Source organism: Ochotona curzoniae, unplaced genomic scaffold (assembly GCF_017591425.1).
Source record: "Ochotona curzoniae isolate NIBS_2020 unplaced genomic scaffold, NIBS_Ocur_1.0 scaffold_4683, whole genome shotgun sequence".
Lineage (NCBI taxonomy): Eukaryota > Metazoa > Chordata > Mammalia > Lagomorpha > Ochotonidae > Ochotona > Ochotona curzoniae.
In genome coordinates this window covers 28,565,384-28,582,068 of record NW_024467121.1, presented here as the reverse complement: position 1 = coordinate 28,582,068, position 16,685 = coordinate 28,565,384, and the positions used below count along the sequence as shown (strand labels likewise).

The 16,685-nt window shown below is 44.2% G+C and overlaps 1 protein-coding gene across 1 annotated transcript in view; it reads left to right on the top strand.

Moving 5' to 3' along the window:
• The window catches only part of EDARADD (EDAR associated death domain), a 66,241-nt gene extending 57,200 nt beyond the window's left edge, over nt 1-9,041 (top strand). Inside the window, exon 6 of the mRNA XM_040968106.1 lies at nt 5,883-9,041. Within this exon, the coding sequence (XP_040824040.1) occupies nt 5,883-6,265 (383 nt within the window). The 3' untranslated portion in view covers nt 6,266-9,041. The remainder of the gene's footprint in view (nt 1-5,882) is intronic.
• Nucleotides 9,042-16,685: the final 7,644 nt, after the last annotated feature.

Sequence of the window (16,685 nt, the reverse complement as noted above, 5' to 3'; positions counted from 1 at the left end):
AAAGAGACAGTTGGTGTGAAATTTTTCAGCTAGCTTTCCATGATTGTTCAGGTTGTTTTACTTGATCATTTGGGAGGGGGGGGGGACGGCTATTTTGACTTTGTAACTATTTTGACTATGCCACACTTTCCATCCACTTGATTTATTCCCCAGATATCTCTTGATCACCTACCTGTGTGCCTGTCATGTTGTGGTGACATCAGGCATCAAAATGCTTTTCTTCCTGGACCTTCTCTATTCCAGTTGAGAAACAATAAATACCAGATAAATTGATAATTTCATGGGAAGACCAGTCTTGTGAGAGGATGCCTGGCAGAGGGGGCTAATTTAACTAAGAAGGAGCATCTGGCATGAACAGCGTAATAGAGGCAGGCATGTGGAAATTGAGGGGAGAGGATCGCAGGGAGAAGAGCTGCCCGGGTCAAACCCTGGGGTAGGCCCAAGCTTGGTGTTCTGGGGCAGGTGCAGGCAGTTAGTGCCATGGAGGAGGTAAGCTGGAAGACTAGCATAGCCTATTTACTCTCACGTCCTTAAAACAATCAATTTAAGCTTACACCGCTAAATAACTCATAAAACTTGGTTAAAAATGTTTCTCGTCATTCATCGCATGGAATCATGTGATGCAGGAATTATTACTATCTCTATATTACAGACACGGTATCAAGTGCATAGATGTTAGAGGCCCTCAGAAATCAAGGCGATTGGAGCACGGTGTTGCTGAGCGCCAGAGAGACGCAGCATCGGGATAATGAGGGATATGGCTGTCAAGGACTCGGTGCAAGGCTGCCTAAATAAATTAGGCACCAAATAGATGACAGTGACCGAGATGACAAGAAACACAGCCCTTTCTCCCCTGACATAGTCTGCTTTAGTTTGAGCCAGTGCTTAAGGAAGACTTACAGAGAACATATCCTACCAGAGTTTTGTCCTTTCTTCCCCGGCCCCATCTGGAATCAACTCCCTTTTTGTATGTTAAGATCAGTTCTGTACAGTTTTCCACCAGCATCCATTTACTGCCAGCCAATACCAGCTGTGTTTTTACTATAATTCTGTCTCCCGTTTCTGAAATTCTCCAAATAACTAACAATAGCAAAACTGCCTTCTCTCTCAAGGAGAATAGTTATTAATTTGTTTCTTTAGAAAACAATTCTGAGAATTTCTACTATATAGCTCCCAGTGCTTGTCATTTGAGAGACATCAAATACTGATCTTATTTCTCCCTGTTTCTGATGAAGACTTCTTTGGTCCTAAGTCTTTCTCTTCCTTCCCCAAGGCATCACCCAGGCTATACTTTCATGTACACTGTTACATGATAGGTGTTTAAAGTATGGTGGAGTAGAATGTATTTGATAGGAGGAAAAACTTGTTTCCCCTGTTTAGGTCCTCCAGGGAGGTAATTATAGTTTGTGGTTTTTAAAAGACAGCTTTAAATTCACTCATGTAGGCTGTTCATGTGGATTCCAGTTCAGTAAATGCTTTGTCATTCATGTAATTGAAAATGCAAAAAAGAAAATTTCAGTAGACATGGTAGCACCTCATTTATTTTAAAATAAACTAATAATGTTCAATGTAATTATTCAAAGAAGTAGGTTTAAAGGGACATCATGAAAACCTTAATAACATTCTTTACTAACCTTTTTGAAGCTAAAAATGGATTTTATAAAGATCAATCTAAAAACAGCTCTTGACAACATTACATGTTAAGTCTGGGCATAAAGGCTTAAATCTTTATTTTTCTATGATGTTCAATATATATTATTTAACATTATTATTATTTTGAGAGAGAGCTCCCATTCATTTATTCACTCCCCAAGTGCCCACAATAGCTGAGGCTGAGCCGGGCTGAAACCAGGAGCTAGGAACAAGTTCCCGTGAGGGGAGCAGGGAACCAACAACTTGAGCGATCACCTCTCTGGGTGTGCATTTTCAAGAAGCTGGCTCAGAAGTGAAGGCAGGACTTGAACTTGGGCACTTGATGTGGGATGCAGGTGATGACACTGATGGTGTGAATTGAGTCAACCTCTCTTTCTGGAAACTGATCATCCATAGCCCCAGTCTTCTCAGACTTTTGGGCTAATCATCCCATAATAACTAAAATTTATATGAAAGGCCTGCATTGTGTCAACACTCTGGTAGTTTTTCCAAAACCTGTAATTATATATATTTGCCAGATTTGATAACACTGAGATTAATTGGTATGCTTTAAAGTTAATTCAGTTTTGAAAGATAAAATGCACGGGATTGAGAAGTTCAGTGTGGCTGCAGCTGAGGTTCTGTTTATGGAAGTCGTGGGAAATAAAATAGAAGCAAAGCAAGGAGAACTTGATGTGAAAGACTAGGTGGGAAATGGACAGACCCAGTGAGAAAAATAATCAAATAATTGCAGGAAAGCAGACATGCAAATAGGAAAGACCAAGTATTTATGGTGTATAGGGTGAACCGTTTTAAGTTTAGATTGACTGAGTTGGCTATGTCATCTAGACATAAATAAATGAGTCTTGGGCCTTGCTGGTTAATAGATAAGCCTATACCCCCATGTGAGAGTACCTGGGATCAGTGTCCACCACAGGCTCCTAGTTGCAGCTTCCTCCCAATGCAGACCCTGGAAGGCAATAGTGATGGTTCAGGTAATTGTATTCTTGCCTCCCACTGTGGCTTTATTGAGTTCCTGGCTCCCATCTTTGGTCCAGCCCATATCTGCGTCTTTCTCTCTCTCCTCTCTCTCCCTTTTCCCCTCTCTCTGTAAGTATATGTCTCTAGATCTCAAATCAATGTAACTAAATGTTTTAAATAGAAGGACTTCCAGTAGTTACAGAGCCCATAAGAGTTGAAGGACTAACCATTCGTTTATCCACTAATGAACTTATTTACTCATTCAGTAAACATTGATAAAGCATTTACTGTATGCCAGAGGCTGTGTTGAGTCCTGCACATGAAAAAGAAAGGGCCCTCCATTCTAGTGAAAGAGTCTTAGAACTGCTGGAGTGGAGATGCCCAAATGGAGAAAATGTGGAGGGGGAAGCCTGAGGGCTGATGCTGGAACTGCATCACCCACTCCCACCCCCTCGGTCTTGGCTGAGCTAGAGCTTGGATCTCAGCATGCCAGACAGACAAGGGCATGGATGTAGTGAAAACCTGAGAGTGCTTGGCTGGGAAAAGAAACCGTCTGGGAGGCTGTAACTTGCAGTACAGTATTCAATATCCAAAAGGGCAGAGAAGTCTTGGGCTCACTCCAGAGGGAGCCTAATGCTGGGGCAATACTAGCCACAACAAAGAGTCCAAGGGGATCCTCTGAGGTGGATGGGGAGCTGCTTCCCTGGTGGGTATATTTCCACTCAGTCATAACTGGACTCCGGCAAGCATTTAGGCTGTGGAGAGCCAGGTTAAGTCTCTGTAAGTGTTGGTGGGAATTAGGCAGGGTCAGATGGTACTCAAAACAAAAGAAGATGATGAAGAAGAATGGGGTGAGGCATTAAAGGTGCCAGGCCCAATATATGAATATATTCTTTACATCTTATATTTTTTTACTTCTAGGCAGGCATTTTCTAGATTGTGCTGTGATCTGCATCTTTCTAGAAGTAGCGCACTAATTTGTTTCATTAGTCTCCCTACTCTAAGCATCTGATTTTTAAAATGATATTGAAAATAATGCTACACTAAAAGTGGTCATATAGATACATACTCTGGGTTATCTCTTCAGGACACATTCCCAGACATCACATTTATAGGTCAAAGAGATGAGAACAATTTTTTACTGCTTTTATGTATTGCCTTTTCATTTAGCCTTGCCACACAATTGCCGGTTCCTAAACTCAGCATAGCCAATGTGATTTCTTCTCTCCAATCATTTAAGAAAAAGATGAAGAAAAATATTTATTTATTTATTTATTTAAAAGATATAGTAACAGAGAGAGGAAGGGAGAGAGACAGAGAGCATCCATCTGCTGGTTAACCCTCCAGATAGCTTCAGCAGCCAGGTGTGGGCCATGCCAAAGCCAGGAGCCCAGAACTCCATCAGGGTCTCCCATATGTATGCAGGACCCCAGGAACTTGGGCCATCTTCTCCTGTTATTCCAAGTCTATTAGCTGGGAGCTGGGTTGGAAGTGGAGCATGTAGGACTCCAACTGGTGCTCACATGGGCTGCTGGCATTATAGGCCGTAACTTAACCTTCTGTGCCACAAACTGACCTCCAGCCAAATTCTTTATTTTCCTCAACCAAAAGGCTATAACTCAACATAATGCCATATACAGTAAAGGTCATCACAGCTTCCTCTGGAATTTTCCCAGCCAGTAATGTCTTTAGGTGCTAAAATCTAAATTCAACAGCAGTCATTTGGCCTAATTATAGTTCAAACGTATAAGTCAAAGACGCCAGTGGTTGAAAGAGAACATTCTATATTGGAGTACGTAGGTTCCAGTTCCCACTCTACTCCTGATTCCAACTTCCTGCCAGTGCACACCCTCAGAGGCGTCAGGTGGTGGGTCAGGTGGTGGGTCTCTCCCACCCCTGGAGGAGACTTGGACTGAGTTCTCAGCCTGAAGCTATGACCTGGCTCAGCCCTAGCTGTTGTAGGCATTTGGGAAATGAATGGGAGATATCTCTGTATGTCTTTTTGTGCCGCCCCCCTCTTTCTTTACCTCTCTGCTTTTCAAATAAATAAGTGTTAGTTTTAAAAATCCAAATTCAGAAGGTGCGTGAGATTCAGTATGGTTGCAGAATTTATGCTCCTTCACTTACCATGTATAGATACTGCATAATACTTTATTTTAAATGATTTGCCAATACCTCTTACCTACTAACTTCATCCTTCTCCCTAACATGCATGCCTCCAAGCAGTAAAATGGGGCAAAAGATGACTGGCTGTCAGAGGCTGTCCTCCCCCTGGGAAGGAGTGTGCTCACCATGGAGAGGCAAAGCTCAGAAGTCTGCTGCCGTCCTCACTGCACATACCCCAGGGTGTTGGCTCCACTTCAAAGGGAACCTGTGGGTGAAGAAAACACAGATAAAGGCAGAGGGATGATAACATGGCCATAAATTTTAAAAGAAAGTTTTCTGGCACTATCAATTATCACTCCTTTCAAATATGCACATGGCATGAATATCCCAGTTTTCAGGGCTTTTTTTTTTTAAGGAGCTTTTTAAAAAATTGTGCAATCACTTACACCCTGACACATTGTGTTTGGTGTTAAACAGCTTTCAGGTGGTAGGTGTCATGGTGCAATAGGTTAAGCAACTTAAGCAGTGCATAGCATATCATATAGCGTAGCATATGCCTGCTTAGCATATCAAAGAGCTGGCTCCTCTGCTTCCTTCTGTTGTGCTAGGGAAGTAGATGGTGATGGCCCAAGGACTTGGGTTCTTACCATTCTTGTGAAAGATCTAGATAGAGTTCCTGACTCCTGAGTTTGGCCTGGCCAGGACTGGCTGTTGGAAACATTTGTGGAATGAAAACTTTAAATAAAAGCCATCAGGGTTGACTGGCACCTGGGAAGGGGCAAGGATTAAGGGTATATGTAAGGTTGAGTTACTTATAAACTCTGCCGAGTCTGGTCCCATCTACACTGGCGATCTGCTCACAGATGGGGCTTCATTGCTTGGAACCCTCATTCTAGCTGTTACATGCTGTAAGGCACAGTCTCAGAAAGAGAAAATGGCTTTATAAAAATTCTGCTACTGCTTCCCACAACACAAGCCATCGTTAGCTATAAAGAGTAACATATTATTGTCTGTTCTGAGTGTTTTCTCTACAAGGTAGGCTGTTACACTTGGACTGATAATACTGACAATTTTGGCAGGAAAACCCAGGCCATCAGAAATGAATGCATTTGTGGGGTGTCTTGTTGACACGTGGGTTGTACTTTTTTTTTTTTCCCCTGCAGATGTCAGCAACGACAAGTCCTGTCATGAAAACTGTACTTGTTCCTCCTGCTCACATCGGGCCCCCACTATCAGTGACTTACTTAATGATCAGGATGTACTAGATGTGATCAGGATAAAGCTAGATCCATGTCACCCAACAGTGAAAAACTGGAGGAATTTTGCAAGCAAATGGGGCATGCCTTATGATGAATTGTGTTTCCTGGAGCAGCGGCCACAGAGCCCCACCTTGGAGTTCTTGCTCCGGAACAGTCAGAGGACGGTGGGCCAGCTGATGGATCTCTGCAGGCTCTACCACAGGGCCGACGTGGAGAAGGTTCTGCGCAGGTGGGTGGACGAGGAGTGGCCCAAGCGGGAACGAGGAGACCATCCCAGGCACTTCTAGATCCCTCTTCTTCCTTCATTGGCCTTTTCAGATGCTGAAACAACCCCAGGTCAAAGAGGAATGTGAAATCTGGTTTTTTTTGGTTTTTTTTTTTTTTTGAGTGTAAGATAAGGACCTGTTGCCATGGATGTTGGTTTTCCCCAAAGCTGATGTTTTTTGTGGAAGGGTAGGTTTTGTTTTGGTGGTGGATGTATGTTTCTTGGATTTTGCACATGTGTTTTAATTTAATATTTGAATCTGGAATTGGGAAAAAAAATTTTTTTTAAAGTTCCTGTAGCAGCTGAAGTCTGCAATCAGAATGGATTCATACAACAATGAAAATGGAGGTGTCCTCTCCCTTAAATACTGCTGAAGTTTTCCATGGGACCTGAGTTGTTGATGATGCTGAGCATACAATCGCCATCACACCAAGATCCATAGTGACCAGTGGCTTTCCCACTGAAGAAAATAGCAATGAGAAGTTACCCTGTTTCGTTAGCCTGTTACTTTTTTGTCATCTTCAAGTGAATTCAAAAGGATGCTGCATGATATGACATCATCTTACAGAATGGCACTGCCATCTTTTTAATCCAAATAATGTTTATAATTTGTGAAGTAGCAACAATGTCACTTGCTCAAATATCTTTAAAAGAAGCACAAGAAGTGATGGTTACTTGGACAATGGATTTGGAAATTAGTAGGTCAAGGGAATGATGTTTGACAGAGTATTGCAAATGCCCTTTTGTTACTCATCCTTTTATTATTTAATATTTAATTTCTATTTCTATATGTGGCTAAGTATTTCACCCCCTGAAACTCAGTTAATCGGTAAATAATGATCACCTGTCCACTGCTTCTAGCACTTACTATCCCAGCTACAACATGACCCAATAGCACCACCCAGCGACCTCGTCAATATCGAGCTAGGAGAGTCTTATTGTGGATACTAGGAAGGAAGGTATGTATTGAAATCCTAATTTTAAACACTTTTAAGCAAAATGAGAAATTTATTTTAAAAATATCTAATGCTCTTATTTAATAGTTTTAGAGAAAGAGAAAAAGTGGGCATAGGAGAGTTTGTTATTATAAAGGCAAGATTTTCTATGTTCTTTGAGGAAAAAGAAGCAAAGCCTTGCTTTTGGTGATACTTTCATGAAATATTATATGATTTTAGCTGTGAGCTTAGAAGAGTGTGGCACTTGGAGATTCTGCGCAAGGCCTTGATTAAAATAAGGGAAGCCAATGACCAACCCTGATTAAATATGAAGTAACCATAAGAACCCTAAGAATTAGCTCAATTCAGTCAACGTTGCCACCAAATATAAACTGTAAAGTAGTAAAATCTACTAGAAGCTTACTCATCACTTATGATTTGGCATTAATCACACCCACGTCATCTTTCATTGGCTGATCTAGTCTGTCATCAAAAGTACTTAACCAGCAGCCAAAATAAAGTGTATTGATCTTTAGAAATAAATTTCTTGGCCAGTTGGCGTTCACTGTGGCAACTTCTGAACAGGCATTGTCAGTCATGTTCCAGGCACCATATGGGATCTGTTTGGGGCGTTTTTGTCTTCTGTGACCTTAATTGGATAGGTCACAGCTCACTAAGCTGCCTATGACCTGCTCTCACTCACTGTCCTCAGTTCATTGTGAACAAAATGTTGGAAGGCTTTTGACACTTGAGGGAAATAGTAACCGTGTGCATTGTGATTATTTGGCAAATTTTGTAGTACCAGACCCCCAGTGCTATTCAGCGGCCATACCCCCTTGTATCCTGCCACCCCAGGGATGTAAGAAGCAGGTCCTAGGCCAAAAAAAATCTTAGTTACTGCCCACCTAGGTGCTTCCGGAAAGTTCCTTCCCTCCCCCATCTCCATCCAGGCAGACATGTCACACCAGCAGAACGCAGGGCAGCTCAGTCTGTGACCACCATGGACGTGGTGATGGAGTTGGTGGCTGAGGAGAGGGAGAGGAGGAGAGAGGGGGAAAACTCCTTCTGTTCCCTGTCCTCAACCCCCTCCCTCCTCCTCCTCCTACTTTGGGGCTTCCATTCTTCCCAAACCAGGAAGAAGGAAGAGCAGGTGGGATGGGCCCCCAGTCCCCCAGACGTTATCCCCATAGGGAGAGGAGGAGATTTGTCGTGTCCTCAGAGACTTCTTGCCTGAGACTGACAGGTGCAAAAGGTGCTGCAGGAAGAAGGGGTGTCCTGAGAAGACTTGGAGTGAGACAGCCCCCATCCCCTCCCCACTCCTGCTGCCCACGGCCTTCTCTGCTTCAGCCCGGTCCCCAGCTCAGCAGGAGTCATGCTCTGTTCAGAACCACAGGGCCACGCTGAGTGGCTTGGAACAGTTGCCAAGGAGGTGTCCTTCAAAATTCCCTGTGTGGGGTGCTTCAGCAGTAACACTGGACAGTTTGAAATATTACTAGCATTCCAGATTCAATGGAACTTCAAATGAAAAATTCCTCATGGAAGCGTTCCTCGTGTGCGGCCAATCGGGTTTGGTGGAACCCAAGTTCAGCCTCACGGATGTCTGAAGTGAAAGCCCTTGGTGATCTGCCTTTGGGGAAACTGGTTCATCGCTGGACTGCTTCTATGTGGGCCTAGTTCCAAGATTTCAACCTCAGACTTCAGTCTCAAAACTGACTTTAAACTGAACTTATCGTCATATATGTCTCGAACACAGCTGTTGTTCCTAAATGTTGGTAGAATGCGCATCTCAAGTTTGATGAAAAATGTCAAGCAGAAGAACACTCACTCTTATGGAATGAAGTGTTGCCCAGTGAAAGAATAAAAGATAAAATCAGCTGGGCCAGAATTGTGGCGTAGTGAGTTAAACTTCTGCCTACATCCCCTGCGGGCTGCATTGGAGAAGTCGGTGAAGCTCCTGGCTTCAACTTGGCCCAGCCTTGGCCCCCTTGGGCATCTCTCCCTCTCTGTAACCCTTTCAAGTGAATAAATAAATCTTGTTAAAAAGAACTATTAATTAAATCTTAATGCTATTTAGGCTTTTTTTTTTTTTTAAGTGAGAAATAAGATACCACATTACAGCACATCAGAGAAAGGGGTCCTTTGACTCAGCTCAACAGTGCAACCAGGAGCTTGGCTGGAGTAATCACTCATTTCTCTCTCCCTGGGCCTCATTCCTGGAGTCCTAATTGCTAATTATGTCTACCACCTGATGTATCACTGTTGCTACTGTGGCTACGAAAACTTTAAAACAACAAAAACTTTATTGCCATTTTTTTCATTCCTGTTACATTTGCCAGGGGCAGTACCGGGACAGAAAGAGGTGTTTTTTTGTTTTGTTTAGTATTTTTAATTCTTAGGAGCATAACATCAGTGGAGAGAAATTTAACCAATGATCTTTAAAAGTAAAGTTCATTCAGGCTCTAGATTTTGATTAAATGTAGAGTGACTCTTATCTGTGTCACCTATGGAAGTATCTGAACTAATATTAAATTAAAATAACAAATTAAGTTAATTGTCTAATAAACCAAAACAATTTTAAGTTAATTTATACCAAATAAGCACTATGCTAGCTTAAACATGTTGCTACTTTACCAAGGAGAGAATGAGATGGAAGGAAATTGCTTCATAATTAACTGATCAATAGTTCTCAAAAATTAAATTCAGTAATGCTAAGCAACTGTGCTCACAATCTGTATGAAAGAATCCGTATGAAGTTGGTCATACTATAAAGCTTAACTGCTTATGGTGAATAAGAAAACATCATTAGTGAAGTTTCAGAATATTTTCAAACAACATTCACCTGTGAATGTTTCCTGTTGAGGCTATATGTAACATGCATTGTGTGTCGTTCCATTCACAGAGTGTCACTCAGAAGGGCTGGGAGAGCAAAACCGCGTTGAATGCCTCCCCTCCCTCCAACACAGGTACAGGGAGACAGAAATAAACCACATGTTTATTTAGTATAAGGTTCTGGGCCTGGCGCAGTAGCCTAGCTGTTGAAGTCCTCGCCTTGAATGCACTGGGATGCCATATGAGTTTCTAAATCTAATCCCAGCAGCCCTGCTTCCCATCCAGCTCCCTGCTTGTGGCCTGGGAAAGCAGTCAAGGACGGCCCAACTGCTTGTAACCCTGCACCCACATAGCAGACCTGAGGCTCCTGGCTCCTGGCTTCAGATCGGCACAGCACCCTCCATTGTGGCCGCTTGGGGAGTGAATCAACGCTTGGAAGATCTTCCTCTGTGTCTCTCCTCTATATATCTGACTTTCCAATACAAACAAAATAAATCTTAAAAAAAAAAAAAGTATAAGGTTCTAGGCTTTAAATTGGGTTAGAGCTTCCCAGTACTCAAAAGATTAACTAACTCTATATATGTGTACACACATACATATGTACCTATTTCGTGACACTGAACCATATCAGTAACAAATGGCAACAGATCATAGATGGCGCTGGCTGGTTTTCTCCGTTTCAAGTAATCTAGTGCGGCACTGCCCTCTGCTGGAAACCAAAGTCTATCCACTCCTTTCTGGCTTGGCTCTGGCTGGAATCAGCTCATAACAATGAGTGTTGCATGCTACAGCCCTTACAAGTAGCCTGCTAAGAGAGGGAGAGAGTACAGTTGTTCCACAAGCTGGCAAGAATCATCAGAATGAGCCTGGCATAACGAGAAGGGGGTTCCAATCTCATGTGTGTGCTCACCAGGAAATTATTGTTATTCAGGGCACGTGTGTAAACAGTTTGCATAGAGTTCCATAATCTGGAAATTATTTTTAAGCAGACTTCCTCCACATGGAGTTAGGGTTAATACTTGATAGACACTTGGACTGTCTTAATGTAGAGCCTGAGGAAGCAGTCGTGACCAACAGGACCTAGTCTCCCTCTGCTGCACTGGCCTCACGCCTTCCTCCATAGTCTCTAATACTCAAATCTGGTCTTTTACATACAATAGTAGCAATTAAAGTCTAGCAGATATTCTGCTCCTTTCTAAATGAATAATATGTACTTTACTTAGTTTTGAGCAAAGACAACCCCCTTTATAGTTGTTTTCTGCTTCTACCCTGCTTGTTTTATTATTTTCCTGTCTTTGCTGTATGTTGCTTATTTTAAAACCATTCGCCTATTGCTTACGCCATATTTCCCTTCTAGGCTAACAGTCTTCCCTCTCCACTCCACAGGCTAACATCTGCTCCCCACCCAACACACACACACACACACACACACACACACACACACACACACCTGTTTTCTTTTAACAGAGAAGTTTAATAAATTGTCTCTCATCTTCATTTACACACTGAACCTTATACTGTGAAAACATTTTCTATCCTTATAACCAAAACCAATGTGTCTATACTAATGTGCAAAGCAATGGCTGAGAAATGTCTGTCCCATTTGTTCTCAGATTTCCTATTTGGGACTTCAGACTCCAGTGTCTTGCTTCCCCTGTGTTTTAAAGAGGATCATGGACAAGTTGCTTGGCTAAGAACCAGTAGAGACAACTCCTAGGGGTACTGACCACCTCAGCTGGAGCCTGTTCTTTCTCCCCATGGCTACAGAGGGGCTGTGGGTCTGGGGCAATGATTACTTGGGACGCCTTTTGGAAGTTGGCTCTACAGACGAAAGTTTAAAGCATTTGAATGTGCTGGTTGAAATAAAGGGATTGAATTGATAGAGCTTCTTTAGAAATGTAGGAGGTAGCTTTTCATGATCCTTGAGCTGAGCCATGTTCTTCTGTTCCGTGTGACAGCCCAGTGACTGTTGTCCTCTGAGGCATGGCTTTAGAAACCACATGGAGGACATTTCTTCAGCCAGTACGGGCAATGCTTTTGAACTGCTGAGTCATTGTGATTCTCTATATATCACCATGCTAGCCTTTGTAAGCTGTGTTTGTTGTGATTTCCTATAAGATTGTGGGGGTTTTTTCTTATAAATAAGAAAAGATTACTTTCAATTTTAATAATGGGTGCTACAAAAAATTAAAGATTGATGTCAACTGCTGTGTAGTTGGTGCTATTATGTAGATTCCAACCGTTGTTAACTTGCCTATTCTGTTCACCAGCCATCAGTCATTACATTCCCTGGTAGGCTTCTCAAATGTGTCTTAGACACTAGGAGTACAAAACATATTTTACCCCTAACGGACCTACAGACTTGGGAGAGCTGATGTAGGCAAGGAGAGGGCTGGAGAGAGCAAGGTACACAAGTCCAGAAGAACTTGTGTTGAGAGTTGAGTCTGAGCTGGGAGGGGTAATGGGCAATCAGCCATCAAGCCAGGTCTATTAGTTACTGTGACAGCTCTGTGTGATGGGCCATTTCATGGTTACTCTCCATCTCGCCTGCCTTTACACATCGGGCCCAGGCTTGTCCTCTGAGCTGCCAGCTGTCCCTGTGTAACTGCTGACTGATGTCTCCATGTGAACACTGCACAGGCACCTCTGACTCAACTTGTTCTAAGCTTAACCTGTGATTTTTGTTGTTGTTGTTGTTCCAAACTTGTTTCTTGCCAGAGTACCCTATCTCAACCATCCATCTGCTTGCTCATACCTTCCTTAAGACCTAGCTCCCCTCCCCTATCTATTCAAACTCCAAAAAAAAAAATTCATACATTTCTTTCCTCTCCAGTCTCACAGCCAGCATCCTAACTTGAGTATTTACCCTTTTTCATTCTGTAAGGGTCTGCCAGCTGGATTCAGCACTGGTGGTAGGTCCTGTCATCTTCAGCATCGACCCCTCCAAGGAATTCCTGTGGTGAAGACAAAGTCCCAAAAGATGTGCTGTTCAAAATAGTACCTGAGTTTGCTTCCTGGGTCCAGCTCCTGACTCCAGCTTCCTGTTAACGCACACCCTTGGAGGCAGTGGTAATGGCTCAAATAAATGGGTTCCTGGCACCTGCGTAAGAGACACACACTCAGTTTTCAGCTGCTGCTTTGACCTAGCTCAGTCCCAAACATTGAGGGCATTGGAGAATGAACTAGAAGATAGGATCTCTTTCTCTCTCTCTCCCTCTCAAATATTTTTTAAAGTCCCAAATCTCCAGTACTGTCTGTAAGACTCTGTGTAACTTGTCCCCTGCCTCCCCGACCTGCTGCTGTGTTGCTGCACAGTCCCATAGCACCTGAGGCTTCAACCATCCTGGGCTTCTGGATCCCCCACAGCACCATGTGATGGTGCCCTCTCTGTTCTCTATACACTTGTGGCCTCCTGCTCGGAGAAATTGCACTTGATCTCATGCTTCATGGTCTTCCTCTTATCCCTGCAATAGTATTCATTACCTTACTTGCTCATTCATCACTGTGGTGTGTGCACTAACCAAGGACATATCCTAAAAAACGTGCTGAGTGAATGAATGAAATAGAATGAATGAGTAAATAAGTTTAACAGTCTCCATGGAAACAAAACTGACTTTATAAGCATATTACAAAATTCAAATTGTGAGCATTGTTGCCTTTCGTTTCAGTCTCCTCCATCTTTAAAAATGAAAGGCCCCAAGGCAGTAACTTAGCATGATGATAAAGATACTGGTCGGGTTGCCTGCTCCCCATGTCAGAGGGACTAGGGTTGAGTCCTGGCTCCAGCCCTTCTTCTGGCTTCCTACTAATGCATATTCTTACAGGCAGCAGGTACCGGGTCAAGCATTTGGGCTCCTGCCGCTGAAGTCGAAGACTGGGGTTGAATTCCTTGCTCCAAGCATCAGCCCAACCCAGTCTCAGCTAGTGGAAGCATTTGGGGACTGAACCAGCAAGCAGGATTTTTGCTTCCTCTCTCTCTCTCAAATTTTTAAAATCAAAAATAGTACATCCTTCTCCAGGCACCCGGGATTCTATTCTCTCCTGGTTCTCTGCTACTTCTCTAGTTTCACTTTCTTGTCTGCTTTGTAGGCCTCTGCCTCACCTCTCATTAAATCCTAATGATGCCACGTTGCATATTTCCTTGCCCATCCTTCTCGTATCATTCAGTCCACATGGCACCAGTTATCTTCTTTCATATTCCTGACCACCGCTTGTGCTGCCCATGTATATGTGTGACTACCCACTGAACGGAAAAAGTCCCAGGCACTTCAACATCTCAAACAGCAGTGTCATTTCTCCCCTGATATTTTCTTTTCCCCTAAATTACCTTTGCAATGAGGAGCACCCATTGCAGTAAGAAACTGAGAACTCAGGTTTAAGCTTCTGCAATATCCATGGACAAACAAGCGTGTAGCCCCTCTATTTCCATGCCACCCAACAGAAAATGACTTCACGGACTTTGTTTGAAACGTTCTTGGCAAAGACAACTTAACTCTTAACCAGCAGAGGAACAAAAGGGAGGATGTTTTGCTTTGGGTTAGCACTTAAATAATTTGTTAGGAAGGTTTCAGTTGGGATTGGGCATGCAGATTCACTAGAGAACTTTCCAGAGCTTCCATCGCTCAATAAATAGTGCTAGTGAGCACGTATGGTGCCGGTCCCTGGGGGGATTTAGGCCAGCATGGCCCTGCTCTCTAGTCTGTGTGCCCAGCTTCAGAGCACAGTGTGACCTCCTCCAGGTACCCTGACTCAGTCCGGTATGTCTGAGTCTCCTCTCTCCTTTAAGTGCTGGGTCAGGTGACTGTTGGGCCACCTGGCCACGTTCTCCCAATGATCTATGTGAACATGTTAACGGAACCCAGAATACTTTTAGAAAATACCAACCTTATAAAACATATAAAAATAATTATTAAGGCCATTGATCAAAGAATCACCAAAAGAATCCTTAAGGTAAATTCTACAAATGTAATGAAGGATGCTCCAATCAGAACGGAGGGACTTCAGATAGAGTGAAGGCGGGACTGCTGCTCAGCTCTGCCCATGTCAGGAAACCTGAAAGGTAGCTGTGTGTCAGCAATGCCTTGGAGCGTGCATCCCTGATCAAGTGGGCAGAGCATGAACTAATTCTGAAATATATCCATGAAGCTTACGTTCTTCTCCATATCACAAATAGACCAGCTAATACAGGGATTTAAAAATCGCTTGCAGAAATCTAGAAAGATTCAACGTGAAGAGTAGCTGAGTGTTAGACCTCCTTTGGAGTCCAGGTAAGTCTAAGTAGTGGTGGGTGTCTGGGCCAGGCTTGGAGATCCTGGCTCCCCATCTACTGCTGCTGGCTGGGGAGAGGATCCTGGGCTTGTCCAAGCCCAAGTTGAAGAATTTCCTCCATCCACAGCAACCATGCTGGGGACGAATCTTGGACAGTTCGGGTCATGGTCAGGATTATGGCTCCACCCACCGCTGCTATGTTGGTGGGTGGAGTCCAGGTAAGTCTGTGCAGCGGGCAGGTATCTGGCAGCAGCTATGATTGGGGCGGGGGTGGAGGTTGGGGGATACCTGTGCCAGGCCAAGTTTCCTGCTGGAGATCCTAGCTCCCCATCCACTGCTGCTAGGAGTGGGGTGGGTCCCGGGCTTGAGGACAGCCAGGGTGCCAACCGACGCTGGACCTGGCAGCGAGCTCTGGGGTCTTGGGCGTTTGGAATTACTGCCTAGGGACATCCATGAATAAGGCCTGTGCATGTAGGTGAAGAATGAATCCTGAGGGACATCCAACGACAGGGCCACGGTACTTGCAGGTAAGTGAGCAGACTGAGACCTGGTGGTTTGGAGGGTAGAGACACGAAGATGTTTATGGGTCAGACTGATGCACCAACCCACATGGGAGTCCTGGGTTAGGCTTATTAGCATGGAACATGGCTGACTACCACACACGCCAGCACACACAAAAGCTATGGCTGGGGGCCTCTCTGGCAGGGCTAGATCCCCAATACCTGACAGTGAGTGTTGGATCAGGAGATGGGTTACATTAGACTGGGCCATGACAACAACAGCACACAGAAGAACCAGGTCTGGGGTTGGATTCTCTGGGAGATATGTGGACCCAACTCTATGGAACTACAAGTCGCACTGGTTGCTTGAGAGTTGTGATGGTGATGGGCTGAGCCACGCGTGACCATGGGACTCACTGATACTCACCTGTACTGGAGCTGGAAACAAACAGGGCAGGTCCAGGCTGCAGCACCCACATATGCACCCTAAAACTATATGGCTCATATAAAGGCCAAGATGGAAAGGACAGGCCATGCCAGGTAAGGGCCAAGTACCTGCTGGCATGTGTGAGATCTGGGTCTGGAAGTGGGCCAAGTGGCAGAACCTGGGAAACTCCCCTAGTGGGTCATAGCTCCCACTGATGAGCACGTGGTCCAGGCCTGGGTGTTGGGCAGGCTGTGCAGGGTAGCTCCATCCCTTGTGTGAGTTGGTTTTGGAAGGGGCAACCAGGTGGGACCAAGCAAGCCATAGCCCACTGGCAAGTGCAGAAACCAGGATGAACTTCAGGTCATGCCGGGCTAGGCTGCTATACCTACTGGTTTGCATGAACCAGGGATGAGAGCAGACTGAGCAGGGCCAGGCTGCAGCACTCACAAGCAAGAGTTAGGACTGGGGGCCAGCTGGACCAGG